Source organism: Sebastes fasciatus, chromosome 20 (assembly GCF_043250625.1).
Source record: "Sebastes fasciatus isolate fSebFas1 chromosome 20, fSebFas1.pri, whole genome shotgun sequence".
Lineage (NCBI taxonomy): Eukaryota > Metazoa > Chordata > Actinopteri > Perciformes > Sebastidae > Sebastes > Sebastes fasciatus.
In genome coordinates this window covers 27,731,180-27,754,060 of record NC_133814.1, presented here as the reverse complement: position 1 = coordinate 27,754,060, position 22,881 = coordinate 27,731,180, and the positions used below count along the sequence as shown (strand labels likewise).

At 35.3% G+C, this 22,881-nt stretch overlaps 1 protein-coding gene and 1 long non-coding RNA gene across 3 annotated transcripts; both read right to left on the bottom strand.

The window, feature by feature from the left end:
* Window positions 1–851: 851 nt before the first annotated feature.
* Window positions 852–22,582, bottom strand: pts (6-pyruvoyltetrahydropterin synthase). 2 transcript variants are annotated; one of them, XM_074620739.1, is made up of 6 exons: window positions 22,341–22,582; window positions 16,025–16,104; window positions 5,294–5,316; window positions 2,467–2,523; window positions 1,798–1,868; window positions 852–1,419 (listed from the first exon to the last, which is right to left on the bottom strand). In XM_074620739.1, exons 1-6 carry the CDS (start codon window positions 22,433–22,435, stop codon window positions 1,296–1,298), a joined length of 450 nt encoding a protein of 149 aa, XP_074476840.1. In that variant the 5' UTR covers window positions 22,436–22,582; the 3' UTR covers window positions 852–1,295. The 2 variants fall into 2 exon arrangements, with proteins under 2 accessions (XP_074476840.1, XP_074476841.1); XM_074620740.1 differs by lacking the exon at window positions 2,467–2,523 and having other exon boundaries at window positions 22,341–22,569.
* On the bottom strand, window positions 10,843–13,930 carry LOC141758922 (uncharacterized). The gene is made up of 2 exons (XR_012591983.1): window positions 12,892–13,930; window positions 10,843–12,638 (listed from the first exon to the last, which is right to left on the bottom strand). It is a non-coding gene; the product is annotated as an uncharacterized LOC141758922 (long non-coding RNA).
* Window positions 22,583–22,881: the final 299 nt, after the last annotated feature.

Here is a 22,881-nt window from a genome sequence, read left to right as displayed (position 1 = left end):
ACAATGTGTTTATTATTTTTCAACAATATTAATAATAATAATAAAAAATAATAATAAATTGGACTTATATAGCGCTTTTCAGAAACCCAAGGACGCTTTACAAAATCATACTAATAAATAACACAGAGGAGAAACTATCGCTAAGCCATTAAAAGAGTGATGTGTAGGAAGAGTTAAGAGGTCAGAGGTCAGAGGTCAGAGGCCTTGATGAACAGGAGGTGCTTGAGGGATGAAGCATTTGTGATCTCAGGAGGGAGAGGGTTCCAGAGGGCGGGGGGGCCGTGACGCTGAATTCTTAATTCAATTTATGAATCCATTTATTTATTTCTCCTTTTAAACTGCATATCCAAAAAGATTATTTATTTATTTATGAATTCATTAATGTATTTTGTATCTTTTGTAAATCTCTTTTTAATTTGAACTATTCATTGATGGATAAATATTTAATTTGTAAATTATTTTTAATGATTCTTTTTATTCCTCCATTAAAATGTCAATTAATTACTTTGTAATTTAGTCCATTTATTCATAGATTAATACATTATTTTGTAAATTTATTTATTCCTATTTCATTCTAACCTAAAAAACGCAAGTTGCGTTAATATGTGAAAGAAATTAGTGGCATTAAAAGTCATTTGCGTTATGGCGTTAACTTTGAGAGCCCTCGTTATAATATAAAACAATATAAATCAGAACTACAGCTGAACGTTAATGAACAGTAAAGTTCTTATTCATCACTTTTATTGTTTCTGTGCGTTTCGTTCAGTTTTTATGTCCCGATGTGTTTCTGTCACTTAAACTCAGTTTAAAGTCATTTTGTAAATAATCCGACACAAAAACAAAACCATTCATCATTTTCAAAAATCATTTTACTTTTTATTGTAAGAAACAGTTTCATTAAAGCACTTAATGTAACAGGTAGAGAGAAGAGCGGCTGCGTTCCACCAGATGTCACCGATCCGCCGTTCACACGGTGAAAAACATTCATCTGGCTTCTCTCAGTTTGTCCATAAATTACTAAATTACTATAAATCAAATGTACGTTCATGTAATATTTGGTCCCACATGTATCAGAATGATTTATAACTCCTCATGAGATGAAGCAGAAACAACATGTCTCTTTGGTTGCCATGGTTACAACCTGACCTGCTTTGTTTTAATCTTAAAGATGTTTTTCACTTTTACATGAATAAGAATTCTACAAGAAAACTGAATTTTAGGATTCGCTATAAAATCTTTGGTCAGTAAACGTTCAAGTGTAACAAACGACGACGTCACCGGAGTCACCGAACGCTCTACTCTCCTCGATAGACGACCACGTTCTTATCGGTCTCGTGGATCTTGATCTCGTAGAGCAGGTTGGGGGGGAGCACCTTCACCATGTTGTCCCAGATGTAAACCGCCAAGTTCTCCGTCGTGCTGAACGAACACAGAGACACACAGATGTGATCAGTCTAGTTAAACGATCACAGAGAAACACAAAGATGTGATCAGAGTCTAGTTAAACGATCACAGAGACACACAGATGTGATCAGAGTCTAGTTAAACGATCACAGAGAAACACAAAGATGTGATCAGAGTCTAGTTAAACGATCACAGAGAAACACAAAGATGTGATCAGAGTCTAGTTAAACGATCACAGAGACACACAGATGTGATCAGAGTCTAGTTAAACGATCACAGAGAAACACAAAGATGTGATCAGAGTCTAGTTAAACGATCACAGAGACACACAAAGATGTGATCAGAGTGGAGTTCGTCCCGTCTGATGATGAAGCAGCTGAGAGACAAACTCACCTGACAACCGTGCTGAAGTACGGGACGTCTTTGTCCAGGTTTTTATGGTCCAGTGGAGTCATGATGACGTCCTGCAGGACGAGACAATCACTCATTTAATCAGCCAATAACGAGCTGCACAAACATATACATATATATATACATATATATATACATATATATAAATAATATATACTGAGAGCTTCCACTGGTCCACGGAGGAGTTCACTCTGTCCATACAAATCCAGATGTTTTAAAGGGGACCTGTCCCCATCTGACAGTAGGACGTCCTTTAGGACGAGTCCTCGTGGTCCCAGCTTGTGATCAGACTATGGTTGTCGGGGGGGCGGGGGGGGCATCCTGACCCAGTATGTGGACCTTAAGAAGAGCAGCATGTAAAGGCTGAGGTCAGGGAGAGGACATATCGTCCATGTTGGAGACAAAGACCAGCGTTGTATGGGACGTATCACGAGCTATAGGACAGACAGACAGACACGGTAGAGAGCTGCTGGTCACATTAGACACAGAGCAGAACGGCCAATCAGAACCCTGCATTAGCAGCAGGAGCTAATCATGAGGTCTCTGAGTCCTCGGGGGGCTAATCATGGGGGAGGGGGGACGGGTAGCTCAGTCCAGCTGGACCTGAACCAGGGTCCACATCAGGTGTGTCTCTACCTGAGCTGATCTTACCTCGATGCATCTCTTAATGTCTGTCAGGTTCATCACCATCCCAGTGACACCGTCAATCTGAGGAGGAAGGTTCAACACCATCATCACCATCACCATCATCACCATTATCATCATCATCATCACCATCATCACCATCATCATCATAACCATTATCATCACCATCATCATCACCATCACCATCATCACCATTATCATCATCACCATCATCATCACCATCATCATCATAACCATTATCATCACCATCATCATCACCATTATCATTATCATCATCATCATCACCATCATCACCATAACCATTATCATCATCATCACCATCATCAACACCATCACCATCACCATCACCATCATCACCATAACCATCACCATCATCATCATCACCATTATCATCACCATCATCACCATCATCAACACCATCACCATCACCATCATCACCATAACCATCACCATCATCATCATCACCATTATCATCACCATCATCACCATTATCATCATCATCACCATCATCACCATCACCATCATCACCATCATCATCACCATCACCATCAACACCATCATCATCACCATCATCACCATTATCATCATCACCATCACCATTATCATCATCACCATTATCATCATCACCATCACCATCACCATCATTATCATCACCATCATCACCATTATCATCATCATCATCATCACCATCATCACCATCACCACCATTATCATCATCATTATCATCACCATCATCACCATTATCATCATCATCATCACCATCACCACCATTATCATCATCATCACCATTATCATCATCATCATCATCACCACCATCACCATCATCATCACCATCATCAACACCATCATCATCACCATTATCATCATCACCATCATCATCACCACCATCACCATTATCATCATCACCATCATCATCACCATTATCATCACCATCATCACCATTATCATCATCATCATTATCATCACCATCATCACCATCATCATCATCACCATCATCATCATCACCATCACCATTATCATCATCACCATTATCATCATCACCATCACCATCATCACCATCATCACCATTATCATCACCATCACCATCATTATCATCACCATCATCACCATTATCATCATCACCATTATCATCATCATCATCACCATTATCATCACCATCACCATCATTATCATCACCATCATCACCATTAACATCACCATCATCATCACCATTATCATCACCATCATCATCACCATCATCATCACCATTATCACCATCATCATCATAACCATTATCATCATCATCACCACCATCATCATCACCATTATCATCATCACCATCACCACCATCATCACCATCACCATTATCACCATCATCATCACCATTATCATCATCACCATCATCACCATAACCATCACCATTATCACCATTATCACCATCACCACCATTACCATCACCACCATCACCACCATCATCATCACCATTATCATCATCACCATCATCATCACCATTATCATCATCACCATCATCACCATAACCATTATCATCATCATCACCATCATCATCACCATTATCATCATCAACACCATCATCATCACCATCATCACCATAACCATCATCATCATCATCAACACCATCATCATCACCAGCATCACCATTATTATCATCATCATCATCACCATCATCACCATCACCACCATTATCATCATCATCATCATCACCATCATCATCATCATCACCACCATCACCATTATCACCATTATCACCATCACCACCATCATCACCATTACCATCACCACCATCATCACCATCACCACCATCACCATTATCATCATCATCACCACCATAACATCACCATTATCACCATTACCACCATCATCACCATTATCATCATCACCATCACCATCACCATCATCACCACCATCACCATTATCACCATCATCATCACCATAACCATCACCATTATCACCATTATCACCATCACCACCATCATCACCATTATCATCATCACCATCATCACCACCATCATCATCACCATTATCATCATCACCATTATCACCATTATCACCATCACCACCATCATCACCATTATCATCATCACCATCACCACCATCACCATCATAACCATTATCATCATCATCACCATCATCATCATCACCATCACCATTATCATCACCATCACCATCATAACCATTATCATCACCATCACCCATTATCATCATCACCATCACCATCATCATCACCATCACCATCATAACCATTATCATCACCATCACCATTATCATCACCATCATAACCACTATCATCACCATCACCATTATCATCATCACCATCATCATCACCATTATCATCATCACCATCATCACCATAACCATTATCATCATCATCACCATCATCATCACCATTATCATCATCAACACCATCATCATCACCATCATCACCATCATCATCATCATCACCACCATCATCATCACCAGCATCACCATTATTATCATCATCATCACCATCATCACCATCACCACCATTATCATCATCATCACCATCATCACCATTATCATCATCAACACCATCATCATCACCATCATCACCATAACCATCACCATCATCACCATCATCATCATCATCATCATCATCATCATCACCACCATCATCATCACCAGCATCACCATTATTATCATCATCATCACCATCATCACCATTATCATCATCATCATCACCATCACCATTATCATCATCATCATCATCACCATCATCACCATTATCATCACCATCATCACCATTATCACCATCATCACCATCATCACCATTATCATCATCATTATCATCATCATCATCACCATCACAGATGCTCACCTTCCCTCTCACGGTCACCTCCACTGTGGACAGAGAGGAGACGCTGAATGAATGGAGGTCAATGACAGCAGTAGTATAGTATATATAGTAGTATATATAGTAGTATATATATGTAGTAGTATATGTAGTAGTATAATATATGTAGTAGTATATACAGTAGTATATGTAGTAGTATATATAGTAGTATATATAGTAGTATATGTAGTAGTATAATATATGTAGTAGTATATACAGTAGTATATATTGTAGTATATACAGTAGTATATATAGTAGTATAATATATGTAGTAGTATATGTAGCAGTATAATATATGTAGTAGTATATTCAGTAGTATATGTAGTAGTATATATAGTAGAATATGTAGTAGTATAATATATGTAGTAGTATATACAGTAGTATATATAGTAGTATATACAGTAGTATATATAGTAGTATAATATATTTAGTAGTATATATAGTAGTATATGTAGTAGTATAATATATGTAGTAGTATATATAGTAGTATATATAGTAGTATAATATATATAGTATATATAGTAGTATATGTAGTAGTATAATATATGTAGTAGTATATACAGTAGTATATATAGTAGTATATGTAGTAGTATAATATATGTAGTAGTATATACAGTAGTATATATAGTAGTATATACAGTAGTATATATAGTATATATAGTATTATAATATATATAGTAGTATATACGGTAGTATATATAGTAGTATATATAGTAGTATATGTAGTAGTATAATATATGTAGTAGTATATACAGTAGTATATATAGTAGTATATATAGTAGTATATGTAGTAGTATAATATATGTAGTAGTATATACAGTAGTATATATAGTAGTATATATAGTATAATATATGTAGTAGTACATATAGTATATATAGTAGTATAATATATATAGTAGTATATACAGTAGTATATACAGTAGTATATATAGTAGTATATACAGTAGTATATACAGTAGTATATATAGTAGTATATATAGTATCATATATTTAGTAGTATATATAGTAGTATAATATATATAGTAGTATATACAGTAGTATATACAGTAGTATATATAGTAGTATATATGTAGTAGTATATACAGTAGTATATACGTAGTAGTATAATATATATAGTAGTATATACAGTAGTATATACAGTAGTATATGTAGTAGTATATATAGTAGTATAGTATATATAGTAGTATATACAGTAGTATATATAGTATAATATATGTAGTAGTATATATAGTAGTATAATATATATAGTAGTATATACAGTAGTATATACAGTAGTATATGTAGTAGTATATATGTAGTAGTATATATAGTATAATATATGTAGTAGTATATACAGTAGTATATACAGTAGTATATTGTTGGATTTATTATGTACAAAAGTGCTTACAATAACCTGACTGTTGGATTTGTTACGAATGGAGTGATTGTGAGGAAAGGGAGGAGGCAGGTGCTGTTCTTCTTTTGCAAGGTTAAGAGGAAGGAGTCAGAAGGAGATAACGAAGAAGACATGCAGCAGAAACATCACGTGCCATAAGCTCATGAATATTAATATTGTGTAAACCATGAATAGGCTGGATCAGGGATAGCTCGGGGTTCAGACTTCACGAACTGACCCATGCACTGTATGTTGTCAGGGACATGTTGACTGGATCCAGATATCTGTAAACTCTTTTATTTTACTTATGCAACATTGATTGTTCGGAATAAATTGAATCATTATGCTTTAACTCATCTGTTTGGAAAATCTCTTTGTCATACAAGATTAACCAACACGTAACTGGGCCTTGACCTCTTGGAGGTAGAAGGCCAGTTCCTTCAATTGGTGACCCCGACGTGATCTTCGGCATTGAGAAGCGTGTCCAAAGGACGGACAGACCGGCGAGAGAGAGAAAGGGATCCCTGAAATCTTAAAGGTAAGCAGAACCTGTTGTATCGAACTCTGCAAATTGGCTTACTCTAAATTATCTCTCTTGTTGTGCTGAATCTCCTTTGTAGTGATAAATGTTGCAGAAGTAAAGACTTTCTGTTGAAAACTGAAAGGAGGAAAGCTGCCCTTTTAGTAAAATTGAAAGGAGGAAAGCTGCCCTTTTAGTAAAATTGAAAGGAGGAAAGCTGCCCTTTTAGTAAAATTGAAAGGAGGAAAGCTGCCCTTTTAGTAACGAAAACTGGAAGGAGGAAAGCTGCCCTTTTAGAGTTTAGTGTTGAAAACTAAAAGGAGGAAAGTTGCCCTTTTAGTAACGTCTGGGATGTTAGAGTTTAGTAAAAATAGCGCTTGGAGCGCCTGTATGAGTGTACATTAATAACTAGTATTCAGAGGAAAATTAAAACTTACTGTTGATACTGGGCCAACATCGCTGGAACATCGAAGTGTCCAGTAGAAGCTTATGTTGGTAGGATCACAGCGAGGGGCATAGCGACCCATTTACTCTGAATCTAGTTACTGTCATAAACTGAATAAACCTGTGTGAAATAGTACTGGACAGAATGGACGGAGAATTTGACAAAGACTGTGAGGAACGGGGTGGCTGTGGGCCTCCCCGTTTATCATTTGGACAGCAATGGGTTAAAGTCAGGACCAATGTAATCTGTACATTTGATCCCAAGACTAGAAATAAAGAGACTCAAGACCTAGATGAGTGGTATAACATGACAGTGAAGGAAGGGCATTTTCCAGCCACGGGAAGTGAAGCCAAATTCATGCCAGTGATGAGAGCATTAATACAGGTGGCTCATAGAAAGCTGCTGCAAGCAGGACAAGACAAAGAAAAGGGACATATGTTTGTAAGGAGGAAATTGAGGAAGAAAGAAGACGAGTTGGCAAGTAAATTGGTAAAATATAATGTGATACAGATGGCTGCACTATCAGCCTTAGGCAGCCAGACGAAAGCCACCCACGCAAAAACCGCTGAAGCAAAACCACTAGTGAAACCCTCACCCAGTCCTAGCGCACCCCCACCACCAAACCCACATACTAGCCAGCCGCCACATTACATGTCCCTCCATCAGCAGTACCCACCTGGCCCACATCCCAACCCCCCTCCTTATCCTCCTCCTACCCCTAGTCCGGTACCAACCCCACAGGACAGTGATTATACAAACGAAGTTATGGCACCATTGTTTCAAGTGTTAGGTGGTACTTTGGAACTAGAAGAGGAAATAGAAAAAGAACGAGGAGCAGGTTCAGCCTCAGAGGCGGGTAGTATGTCTGATGTAGCCAGAGAAATAGACAGGCTAAGGGAAGAACTGAGAGATCAGGCTGAACAGTACAGGATAGGACAAGCCATGTTACCACCAGACTTGCGTAATGGAGACGTAAGAAGGAGAGCTCAATCTACCCCTAAACCCCACACAGAGAGTCCAGACATAGGTGTTAGATAGGAGCCCCCTTAACCCCTACGCTACCTCCTTCGGTAATGCTATTAGACAAAAGTATCCCATACCAGCGGGCAAGCTCCACAGCTTGGTGTTTAAGATTAAGAACGGGGAGAGCGGACGCACGTTCATAGAAAGAGCAAAGACAGAGTGGGCGGGGGCTACGGGGGTGAACCCAGATAAAGAATCACAGCAGTCTCTGTTCAGAATAGCTCTGTTAAAACATGCTCCGGAAGGAGTTAAGAGAAAGATGCAAGAGAATCCAGATATGGCAGGGGCAAAATCATCAAGATGGGAAACACATTTCTGCCATCATCAGGATGCAGAAACCAAGGAGGAGGAAGAGGAAAGTGAGTCATTAAAAGAGATGGTAGCTCAGTTGACTAAATTACAGTTGGCAGATGCACGGACTCGTGCAACAGATAAGAAAAAGGGAGGGAAAGCGAAAGATACCCAGATGGCTCAAATTGTAACACCAGCTCCAGCCCCGCCACAGAATCCTTATCCACTGCAGGGCCCGCCACAGGCTATATATCAACCCCAGTATCATGTTCCTTACCAAGCTGCCCCATATCAGCAGCCCCCTTATCATGAAGGCCGGAATAGAGGCAGAGGGAGAGGAGGAGGAGGCAGGTGGAGGAGGTATGCCCAACCAAGAGGAGGCAGTTGTTACATCTGCGAAAGCCCGGATCACTGGGCACGTGACTGTCCTCAGAAACAACAACAGCAGATGAGAGGGCCTCCACAGCAGTCATATCAGCCAACAATACAGACTCCACCAAACCAACAGCTAGCTCCAATGCAGGCATACAGCGGGTACTCTGCGCAGGGACCTCCACCTGGTCCATATACACCAGGAATGTTCCCATAGGGGTGCCCGACGGAGATGGAGGGGCAGGGGCTGGCAGAGCCCTGTCTCCAGTTGACAGTGAACGGAAAACGAAGATGGTTCATGGTGGATACGGGAGCACGTTACTCCACCTTAGCTGAACCTATGTGTTCCCTTTCCTCTCACTATGTTTCCGTTTTGGGATTTTCCGGCACTGAACAAAGACTGCCTTTTACTGTTCCCCTTCCTGTCCGGCTTGGGAGACAGGTGATGGAGCACCCCTTTTTGTATGCACCTGATTGTCCACGTGATCTCCTGGGAAGAGATGTTTTGGCAGCACTGGGGGCTTCTGTACATTGTTCACCAGAAGCTGTGATAGTGAGTTTCCCCAGAGGAGAAGAAATGGTGTGCTCCTCCCCCTCCAGTGCTGATCGCATGTGCATGTTGAGTCCTGATACCTCACCTGATGCCCCACCACCCTGTGCGGACATATATTGGACCCTGCTAGCCGACAGAAACCCTCTGATTGACTTTTACAACATGTGGCAACCATGGATTAGGGCTCTACACCCTTACCTCCCTGTTCCCGATCCTCCCCACTGCACTCTGACTTATGACAGAAATAATGATCTTACGTATCAAGATGAGTTCCAACAAAATCTGTTAGATACAACCTGGGGGATAGGAGTAGGAGGTGTTTATCCACCTCAAGCAGGAAATGGCAGAGGCCGCAGCACTCGCTCTCCCAGATTACTCTCAACCATTCCATCTGGATGTCTCAGAGCAGCTTAGTACAGCCCATGGTGTCTTATATCAGAAACACAGAGGAGATAGGAACGTATTGTACTATTGTAGCATTTTGCTAGACACACAAGAACAGAGAGCCAGCCCCTGTGTCAGATATGCAGCTACTCTGGCAGAAATTGTAGACAAAGTAGGTCATATAGTCATGCACCATCCTCTACAGATTCTGACCTCTCACAGCACTGTAACATATGTCACATCCTCCTGTTTCACTCTCACCCCCCTCAGACAGACCAAGATCTTACAGGTACTCTCAAAACCACACATCTCCTTTGTACATGAGGGCTGTAATATGGCTGACAATATGACTGATGGCGAGAAGCACTTCTGTGCAGAAAAATCACTGCCCTTTGTAAAACTAAGGCTGGACTTAGAAAACTCCCCTTTAACGGAAACTGACCTTAGCTTATTTACAGATGGTTGCTGTTTCCGTCATCCCACCGAAGGGTTAAAAGCAGGTTATGCTGTGGTGTCTATGAATACAGCAAAAGAGGAACCATGTACTCTCGATCACGGTCCTCTTGATGGGAAACAATCTGCTCAGGCAGCAGAACTTACGGCTGTAGTTTGTGCTCTGCGGTTAGCGGAAGGGAAGGCAGTGAATATTTTCACAGACTCTGCGTATGTGTGCAATGCAATTCACAGAGATATGTCTGGCTGGGTGCAAGCGGGTTTTAAGACTAGTCAGAATAAACCTATGGCTCATGAGGAGTTGATGAAAGAGTTGTTGGAAGCAATCCAGTTACCACAGAGGGTAGCTGTGATCAAAGTGAAAGGACACAGTCAGGGCACTGATTTAGAGAGTATAGGAAACGAAGCAGCGGATGCAGCCGCTAAAAAGGCGGCAGGGTATTTACCTACTATGATGGTCATGACCACAGCAGATCTCGGTTCTGAGATAACTGATTTCTCCATTATACAAGCTCAAGAATCTGCCACAGCAGCAGAACGAACCATCTGGGAAGATAAGGGAGCTATAGAACAGTTTGATGGTATATGGTATAACGGAGATCAAATAGTTATGCCCCCCTGTTGGATGTCCTCAATACTGACTCAGACTCATGGACTTGACCATAAAAGCCACAAACAGATGTTACGAGATCTCCGCCACTGGTGGATTCCCCGGAAACATGCTACTATAACTGACTTCTTGACTAAGTGTGACGTATGTAGTACATGTAACATCAGACCTACCATCACTCCTAGGGCAGGAAAACATCCTTCTCCCACTGCCCCGGGACAGGAAATCTTTATGGATTTCACAGATATGGGAGTAAGGGCTGGGGGGAAAAGATTCCTCCTAGTAATTGTGGACGCATTTTCACGTTGGGTGGAGGCCTACCCTACGGGAAAAGAGGACGCAAAATCAGTCATTAAATGTCTGGTGAATGAGTACATTCCGAAACATGGGTTTCCTAAATTGATCAGGTCAGATAATGGTTCACATTTCAAAAATAAAGACCTGCAATCTGTTGAAAAGGCTCTGGGACTACAACACAAATTTGGCACTGTGTATCATCCACAATAACAGGACTCACACCATTTGAGCTTACGTGTGGCCGACCTTTCCCAGGGCCATCCCAAAACCCCTCTCCCCTTCCTGACCTCGGTTACAGACCATACTATTTGAAGGTTAATGCTCTTGTGTCAGCTCTCTCCTATACAGGTGACAAACCTGTCACACCTGTCACAGAGGACGTTCCAGGACCTGACCCCGGACCCCCGGAACACCTTTGGTTGAAGGTGTTAAAGAGGAAGTGGTCGGAGCCACGTTGGACAGGCCCACACAAGGTTCTGGCCAGAACTGCAACAGCTGTGCAGCTTGCAGGAAAAGGACTCAACTGGTGGCACCTAACACAGTGCTCCAGCAGCAGGACAGGACCTGAAGCAGAGGAGGCAGCCCCACAAGGAGCCCAGGCTACGTGAAAAGAGGGTCACGTATAATTTTTTATTTTTCACATACTGTATAAACTGTGACTGTGATGAGATACACATAAGGGAAAGAAGGTTACAAGGTCTTGCCTGTATTTACAGTTAAATCAGGCTAACATGGTTGTTTAGGTGGACTCATCTAGGTGGTTTTTGAAAAACATTATATATCACATTGTATTAAAACTTGTTGCTTTAAAATAGATAAAAAGAGGAACCAGGGGTGGGGAGAATCCACCAGAGAGAAGTTTCACTTCCTTTCCCAAACCAGTATAAAATAGGACCACCCGGATAAAAGTTTTTCAGTTGCGCGCAGGAAAACAAACTAGAAGCATCATGCAGTGCGGCAAACTGCTAGTGGCGTTTGCTGTAGCATTTGTGTTTACCTCTCTTGTCCTCGTTCTTCTGTACAAACTTTCTTAATGTGATTTGTCATGTATTTTAAATGTTTTCAGCTATAATGTTTTAATATTATATATATCATATATGTTTAATGTTTTCATTTCATATTACTATCTTAATGCAATTCATCATGTATCAGTTACCATTTTAGTTATTCATGATAAAAGGAGGGAATGTGAGAGAAAATACCATGACCCTTGTGTAGAATTTGTGTACTCAGATAAATCTGAATAACCTGGGACAGCACAGACTACTAGTTTAGATACATTACTTATCATCCTCGCCTCTGCACTCTGCTAAAAATAGCTAATCACAAGTAACTCTTTAACAATAGACAATGCTTTCACTCAGAAGCAGGGTGGAAGGTGTGGGCTACAAGGGGGGGAAGGCGAAACCAAGATTATAAAGAATGATGTAGTGAGGTAGCTCCCCTAATGAATATAAACTAGCTGACCAAATAGCTGCAGGCTTTGAAAACATACCTGTAATAAGTGCTCTGATCCCTATCACTCCTAACAAAAATGTTGACCGCATTAACTACATCCACTATAATGTTCTCCGTTTGACTAATCTAACCCGTGATGCAATTGCCGGACTAGCTGAACAAATGGCTCCTACGTCACTGATGGTGATCCAAAATAGAATGGCATTAGATATGCTGCTGGCAGAGAAAGGCGGTGTATGCTCAATGTTCCAAGACTCATGTTGTATTTTCATCCCTAACAATACAGCGCCGGACGGGACTGTAACTAAGGCGCTAGAGGGGCTCCGGACGCTGTCTGAATCCATGCACGATGACTCAGGTATCAACAGCCCCATTAACGACTGGTTAGACCGTACCTTTGGGAAATGGAAGTCCATGGTGGTATCTCTATTCTCCTCAATCCTTACTGTGTGTGCATGCTTAGTATTATGCGGTTGTTGCTGTATTCCATGTATTCGCCACCTCACTGAGCGTGTGATTATTTCTGCTGTGCAACGAAAGCATCCGGATGCACCTCCTTCTTATCAGATGGCCATGTTCCAAGCTGAGAGACAGGGTCTCCTGGAAATGGTGGGGGATAGTGAAGATGTTGATCCTGAAGAGGTTGTGTGATGATGCTTATAATTAATATATCTGTACGTAACATTATCTATGCTTATAATAAATATATCTGTACGTAACATTATCTATGCTTATAATTAATATATCTGTACGTAACATTATCTATGCTTATAATTAATATATCTGTATGTAACATTATCTATGCTTATAATTAATATATCTGTACGTAACATTATCTATGCTTATAATAAATATATCTGTACGTAACATTATCTATGCTTATAATTAATATATCTGTACGTAACATTATCTATGCTTATAATTAATACATCTGTACGTAACATTATCTATGCTTATAATTAATACATCTGTACGTAACATTATCTATGCTTATAATAAATATATCTGTACGTAACATTATCTATGCTTATAATTAATATATCTGTATGTAACATTATCTATGCTTATAATTAATATATCTGTACGTAACATTATCTATGCTTATAATTAATATATCTGTATGTAACATTATCTATGCTTATAATTAATATATCTGTACGTAACATTATCTATGCTTATAATAAATATATCTGTACGTAACATTATCTATGCTTATAATTAATATATCTGTACGTAACATTATCTATGCTTATAATTAATACATCTGTACGTAACATTATCTATGCTTATAATTAATATATCTGTACGTAACATTATCTATGCTTATAATTAATATATCTGTATGTAACATTATCTATGCTTATAATTAATATATCTGTACGTAACATTATCTATGCTTATAATAAATATATCTGTACGTAACATTATCTATGCTTATAATTAATATATCTGTACGTAACATTATCTATGCTTATAATTAATATATCTGTATGTAACATTATCTATGCTTATAATTAATATATCTGTATGTAACATTATCTATGCTTATAATAAATATATCTGTACGTAACATTATCTATGCTTATAATTAATATATCTGTACGTAACATTATCTATGCTTATAATTAATATATCTGTACGTAACATTATCTATGCTTATAATTAATATATCTGTATGTAACATTATCTATGCTTATAATTAATATATCTGTACGTAACATTATCTATGCTTATAATAAATATATCTGTATGTAACATTATCTATGCTTATAATTAATATATCTGTACGTAACATTATCTATGCTTATAATTAATATATCTGTATGTAACATTATCTATGCTTATAATAAATATATCTGTACGTAACATTATCTATGCTTATAATTAATATATCTGTACGTAACATTATCTATGCTTATAATTAATATATCTGTATGTAACATTATCTGTAGGTGAACTTAGTTAAGTTCAAAAGGGGGTCTGTTGGATTTATTATGTACAAAAGTGCTTACAATAACCTGACTGTTGGATTTGTTACGAATGGAGTGATTGTGAGGAAAGGGAGGAGGCAGGTGCTGTTCTTCTTTTGCAAGGTCAAGAAGAGGAAGGAGTCAGAAGGAGATAACGAAGAAGACATGCAGCAGAAACATCACGTGCCATAAGCTCATGAATATTAATATTGTGTAAACCATGAATAGGCTGGATCAGGGATAGCTCGGGGTTCAGACTTCACGAACTGACCCATGCACTGTATGTTGTCAGGGACATGTTGACTGGATCCAGATATCTGTAAACTCTTTTATTTTACTTATGCAACATTGATTGTTCGGAATAAATTGTATTATTATGCTTTAACTCATCTGTTTGGAAAATCTCTTTGTCATACAAGATTAACCAACACGTAACTGGGCCTTGACCTCTTGGAGGTAGAAGGCCAGTTCCTTCAATAGTAGTATATATAGTATAATATATGTAGTAGTATATACAGTAGTATAATATATGTAGTAGTATATATAGTATAATATATGTAGTAGTATATACAGTAGTATAATATATGTAGTAGTATATATAGTAGTATATACAGTAGTATATGTAGTAGTATAATATATGTAGTAGTATATATAGTAGTATATATAGTATAATATTTGTAGTAGTATAATATATATAGTAGTATATACAGTAGTATATGTAGTAGTATAATATATGTAGTAGTATATATAGTAGTATATACAGTAGTATATGTAGTAGTATAATATATGTAGTAGTATATATAGTAGTATATATAGTATAATATATGTAGTAGTATAATATATATAGTAGTATATACAGTAGTATATATAGTAGTATAGTGGTAGTACTACAGTACCGTTGTAGTACTATATATAGTAGTATATATAGTAGTATAGTAGTAGTATAGTAGTAGTATATACAGTACCGTTGTAGTTGTGTCCGTGGCCGTTGGGGTTGTTGCATTTTCCATAAACTCGTTTATTGTCCTCATCACTCAGATGAACACTAGAAAGAAGAAACCAACAGGTATTATTTATTAAAGGTTATGAAAGGTTATGAAAGGTTATGAAAGGTTATGAAAGGTTATTAAAGGTTATGAAAGGTTATTAAAGGTTATTAAAGGTTATTAAAGGTTATGAAAGGTTATGAAAGGTTATGAAAGGTTATGAAAGGTTATTAAAGGTTATGAAAGGTTATGAAAGGTTATGAAAGGTTATGAAAGGTTATGAAAGGTTATTAAAGGTTATTAAAGGTTATGAAAGGTTATGAAAGGTTATGAAAGGTTATGAAAGGTTATTAAAGGTTATTAAAGGTTATTAAAGGTAATGAAAGGTTATGAAAGGTTATGAAAGGTTATTAAAGGTTATGAAAGGTTATGAAAGGTTATGAAAGGTTATTAAAGGTTATTAAAGGTTATGAAAGGTTATTAAAGGTTATGAAAGGTTATGAAAGGTTATGAAAGGTTATTAAAGGTTATTAAAGGTTATTAAAGGTTATTAAAGGTAATGAAAGGTTATGAAAGGTTATGAAAGGTTATTAAAGGTTATTAAAGGTTATGAAAGGTTATTAAAGGTTATGAAAGGTTATTAAAGGTTATGAAAGGTTATTAAAGGTTATGAAAGGTTATGAAAGGTTATGAAAGGTTATTAAAGGTTATGAAAGGTTATGAAAGGTTATTAAAGGTTATGAAAGGTTATTAAAGGTTATGAAAGGTTATGAAAGGTTATTAAAGGTTATGAAAGGTTATGAAAGGTTATGAAAGGTTATTAAAGGTTATGAAAGGTTATGAAAGGTTATTAAAGGTTATTAAAGGTAATTAAAGGTTATTAAAGGTTATTAAAGGTTATTAAAGGTTATTAAAGGTTATTAAAGGTTATTAAAGGTTATGAAAGGTTATGAAAGGTTATTAAAGGTTATGAAAGGTTATGAAAGGTTATTAAAGGTTATTAAAGGTTATGAAAGGTTATTAAAGGTTATGAAAGGTTATTAAAGGTTATTAAAGGTTATTAAAGGTTATTAAAGGTTATGAAAGGTTATGAAAGGTTATTAAAGGTTATTAAAGGTTATGAAAGGTTATTAAAGGTTATTAAAGGTTATGAAAGGTTATTAAAGGTTATGAAAGGTTATGAAAGGTAATTAAAGGTTATGAAAGGTTATGAAAGGTTATGAAAGGTTATGAAAGGTTATTAAAGGTTATGAAAGGTTATGAAAGGTTATGAAAGGTTATGAAAGGTTATGAAAGGTTATGAAAGGTTATTAAAGGTTATGAAAGGTTATGAAAGGTTATTAAAGGTTATTAAAGGTTATGAAAGGTTATTAAAGGTTATGAAAGGTTATGAAAGGTTATTAAAGGTTATTAAAGGTTATTAAAGGTAATTAAAGGTTATTAAAGGTTATTAAAGGTTATTAAAGGTTATGAAAGGTTATTAAAGGTTATGAAAGGTTATGAAAGGTTATTAAAGGTTATGAAAGGTTATTAAAGGTAATGAAAGGTTATGAAAGGTAATTAAAGGTTATTAAAGGTTATTAAAGGTTATGAAAGGTTATTAAAGGTTATGAAAGGTTATGAAAGGTTATTAAAGGTTATTAAAGGTTATTAAAGGTTATGAAAGGTTATTAAAGGTTATGAAAGGTTATGAAAGGTTATGAAAGGTTATTAAAGGTTATGAAAGGTTATTAAAGGTTATGAAAGGTTATTAAAGGTTATGAAAGGTTATTAAAGGTTATTAAAGGTTATTAAAGGTTATGAAAGGTTATGAAAGGTTATTAAAGGTTATGAAAGGTTATGAAAGGTTATTAAAGGTTATGAAAGGTTATTAAAGGTTATGAAAGGTTATTAAAGGTTATTAAAGGTTATTAAAGGTTATGAAAGGTTATTAAAGGTTATGAAAGGTAATGAAAGGTAATTAAAGGTTATTAAAGGTTATGAAAGGTAATGAAAGGTTATTAAAGGTTATGAAAGGTTATTAAAGGTTATGAAAGGTTATGAAAGGTTATTAAAGGTTATGAAAGGTTATTAAAGGTTATGAAAGGTTATGAAAGGTTATTAAAGGTTATGAAAGGTTATTAAAGGTTATGAAAGGTAATTAAAGGTTATTAAAGGTTATTAAAGGTTATTAAAGGTTATTAAAGGTTATGAAAGGTTATTAAAGGTTATGAAAGGTTATGAAAGGTTATTAAAGGTTATGAAAGGTTATTAAAGGTTATGAAAGGTAATTAAAGGTTATTAAAGGTTATTAAAGGTTATGAAAGGTTATGAAAGGTAATTAAAGGTTATTAAAGGTTATTAAAGGTTATTAAAGGTTATTAAAGGTTATGAAAGGTTATTAAAGGTTATGAAAGGTTATGAAAGGTTATGAAAGGTTATTAAAGGTTATGAAAGGTTATTAAAGGTTATTAAAGGTTATTAAAGGTTATGAAAGGTTATTAAAGGTTATGAAAGGTTATTAAAGGTTATGAAAGGTTATAAAAGGTTATTAAAGGTTATGAAAGGTTATTAAAGGTTATTAAAGGTTATTAAAGGTTATGAAAGGTTATTAAAGGTTATGAAAGGTTATTAAAGGTTATGAAAGGTTATGAAAGGTTATGAAAGGTTATGAAAGGTTATGAAAGGTTATTAAAGGTTATTAAAGGTTATGAAAGGTAATTAAAGGTAATTAAAGGTTATTAAAGGTTATTAAAGGTTATTAAAGGTTATGAAAGGTTATTAAAGGTTATGAAAGGTTATTAAAGGTTATTAAAGGTTATGAAAGGTTATTAAAGGTAATTAAAGGTTATTAAAGGTTATGAAAGGTTATTAAAGGTTATTAAAGGTTATGAAAGGTTATTAAAGGTTATGAAAGGTTATTAAAGGTTATTAAAGGTAATTAAAGGTTATGAAAGGTTATTAAAGGTAATTAAAGGTAATTAAAGGTTATTAAAGGTTATTAAAGGTTATTAAAGGTTATTAAAGGTTATTAAAGGTAATTAAAGGTTATTAAAGGTTATTAAAGGTTATGAAAGGTTATTAAAGGTTATTAAAGGTTATTAAAGGTAATTAAAGGTTATTAAAGGTTATTAAAGGTTATGAAAGGTTATTAAAGGTTATGAAAGGTTATGAAAGGTTATGAAAGGTTATTAAAGGTTATTAAAGGTTATGAAAGGTAATTAAAGGTAATTAAAGGTTATTAAAGGTTATTAAAGGTTATTAAAGGTTATGAAAGGTTATTAAAGGTTATGAAAGGTTATTAAAGGTTATTAAAGGTTATTAAAGGTAATTAAAGGTTATTAAAGGTTTATGAAAGGTTATTAAAGGTTATTAAAGGTTATGAAAGGTTATTAAAGGTTATGAAAGGTTATTAAAGGTTATTAAAGGTAATTAAAGGTTATGAAAGGTTATTAAAGGTAATTAAAGGTAATTAAAGGTTATTAAAGGTTATTAAAGGTTATTAAAGGTTATGAAAGGTTATTAAAGGTTATTAAAGGTAATTAAAGGTTATTAAAGGTTATTAAAGGTTATGAAAGGTTATTAAAGGTTATTAAAGGTTATTAAAGGTTATTAAAGGTTATTAAAGGTTATTAAAGGTAATTAAAGGTTATTAAAGGTTATTAAAGGTTATGAAAGGTTATGAAAGGTTATTAAAGGTTATTAAAGGTTATTAAAGGTAATTAAAGGTTATTAAAGGTTATGAAAGGTTATGAAAGGTTATTAAAGGTTATGAAAGGTTATTAAAGGTTATTAAAGGTTATTAAAGGTTATGAAAGGTTATTAAAGGTTATTAAAGGTTATGAAAGGTTATGAAAGGTTATTAAAGGTTATTAAAGGTTATTAAAGGTTATAAAGGTTATGAAAGGTTATTAAAGGTTATTAAAGGTTATTAAAGGTTATTAAAGGTTATTAAAGGTTATTAAAGGTAATGAAAGGTTATGAAAGGTTATGAAAGGTTATGAAAGGTTATGAAAGGTTATGAAAGGTTATTAAAGGTTATGAAAGGTTATTAAAGGTTATGAAAGGTTATGAAAGGTTATGAAAGGTTATTAAAGGTTATGAAAGGTTATTAAAGGTTATTAAAGGTTATTAAAGGTTATTAAAGGTTATTAAAGGTTATTAAAGGTAATGAAAGGTTATGAAAGGTTATGAAAGGTTATGAAAGGTTATGAAAGGTTATTAAAGGTTATTAAAGGTTATTAAAGGTTATGAAAGGTTATGAAATGTTATTAAAGGTTATTAAAGGTTATTAAAGGTTATTAAAGGTATTAAAGGTAATTAAAGGTTATTAAAGGTTATTAAAGGTTATGAAAGGTTATGAAAGGTTATTAAAGGTTATTAAAGGTTATGAAAGGTTATGAAATGTTATTAAAGGTTATTAAAGGTTATTAAAGGTTATGAAAGGTTATGAAATGTTATTAAAGGTTATGAAAGGTTATGAAAGGTTATTAAAGGTTATTAAAGGTTATGAAAGGTTATGAAATGTTATTAAAGGTTATTAAAGGTTATTAAAGGTTATTAAAGGTAATTAAAGGTAATTAAAGGTTATTAAGGTTATTAAAGGTTATTAAAGGTTATTAAAGGTTATTAAAGGTAATTAAAGGTTATTAAAGGTTATGAAAGGTTATGAAAGGTTATTAAAGGTTATTAAAGGTTATTAAAGGTTATGAAAGGTTATTAAAGGTTATTAAAGGTTATTAAAGGTTATTAAAGGTTATTAAAGGTTATTAAAGGTTATGAAAGGTAATTAAAGGTAATTAAAGGTTATTAAAGGTTATTAAAGGTAATTAAAGGTAATTAAAGGTTATTAAAGGTTATTAAAGGTAATTAAAGGTTATTAAAGGTTATGAAAGGTTATGAAAGGTTATTAAAGGTTATGAAAGGTTATTAAAGGTTATTAAAGGTTATGAAAGGTATTAAAGGTTATTAAAGGTTATTAAAGGTTATTAAAGGTTATTAAAGGTTATGAAAGGTAATTAAAGGTAATTAAAGGTTATTAAAGGTTATTAAAGGTAATTAAAGGTAATTAAAGGTTATTAAAGGTTATGAAAGGTTATGAAAGGTTATGAAAGGTTATTAAAGGTTATTAAAGGTTATTAAAGGTTATTAAAGGTTATGAAAGGTTATTAAAGGTTATTAAAGGTTATTAAAGGTTATTAAAGGTTATTAAAGGTTATGAAAGGTAATTAAAGGTAATTAAAGGTTATTAAAGGTTATTAAGGTATTAAAGGTAATTAAAGGTTATTAAAGGTTATTAAAGGTTATTAAAGGTAATTAAAGGTTATTAAAGGTTATTAAAGGTTATTAAAGGTTATTAAAGGTTATTAAAGGTTATTAAAGGTTATGAAAGGTTATGAAAGGTTATGAAAGGTTATTAAAGGTTATGAAAGGTTATTAAAGGTTATTAAAGGTTATTAAAGGTTATGAAAGGTTATGAAAGGTTATTAAAGGTTATGAAAGGTTATGAAAGGTTATGAAAGGTTATTAAAGGTTATTAAAGGTTATTAAAGGTTATTAAAGGTTATTAAAGGTTATTAAGGTTATTAAAGGTTATTAAAGGTTATGAAAGGTTATGAAAGGTTATTAAAGGTTATGAAAGGTTATGAAAGGTTATGAAAGGTTATGAAAGGTTATGAAAGGTTATTAAAGGTTATGAAAGGTTATGAAAGGTTATGAAAGGTTATTAAAGGTTATGAAAGGTTATGAAAGGTTATGAAAGGTTATGAAAGGTTATGAAAGGTTATTAAAGGTTATTAAAGGTTATTAAAGGTTATGAAAGGTTATTAAAGGTTATGAAAGGTTATGAAAGGTTATTAAAGGTTATTAAAGGTTATTAAAGGTTATGAAAGGTTATGAAAGGTTATGAAAGGTTATTAAAGGTTATTAAAGGTTATTAAAGGTTATTAAAGGTTATGAAAGGTTATGAAAGGTTATTAAAGGTTTAAAGGTTATTAAAGGTTATGAAAGGTTATGAAAGGTTATTAAAGGTTATTAAAGGTTATTAAAGGTTATGAAAGGTTATGAAAGGTTATGAAAGGTTATGAAAGGTATTAAAGGTTATTAAAGGTTATTAAAGGTTATGAAAGGTAATTAAAGGTTATTAAAGGTTATGAAAGGTTATTAAAGGGCGTGTTTGTTAGTAAGAATCAGAGATGTCTCGTTAACAGCTTCAGATGAGGCCGAGCATCATCAACACAGTGAGGAGACACACGTCAGCTAAAAGCACACATGCAATTAAGAGCTTTGGCATGCACCCCAGGTGTAAAGGTCTTACCTGTGTAGCCGGTGACAGGCGCTGAAGTTCTGGATCCGGGTGATGTATCCGGTTCGTTCTGCTGAGCTGCTGCCGGTCACTGAGGATCCAGACATGGTGGGTCGGGTCGGTACCGGAGAGAAGAGGAGAGGATGCGACGGAGAGCTCCGGACAGAGAGAGAGAGAGGGCTATAAAGGGTCTGGTGGTCTGGACTGATCCAGATCCTCTCAGACCTCGTGACTCTGGAGGCTGCAGCTCATTGGTTCTGATCCATCAGCTGCTCTCATGACACGGATGTTCAGCCAAACAGCAGCAGCCAGGGGGCCGTTCCAATAGTCGCAGCAGCCAGGGGGCCGTTCCAATAGTCGCTTCCTACAACGTCTCCTCTCCTCCTTTCCTCCTCTCCTCTCCTGCTCTCCTCCTTTCCTCCTCTCCTCTCCTGCTCTCCTCCTTTCCTCCTCTCCTCTCCTGCTCTCCTCCTTTCCTCCTCTCCTCTCCTGCTCTCCTCCTTTCCTCCTCTCCTCTCCTCTCCTGCTCTCCTCCTTTCCTCCTCTCCTCTCC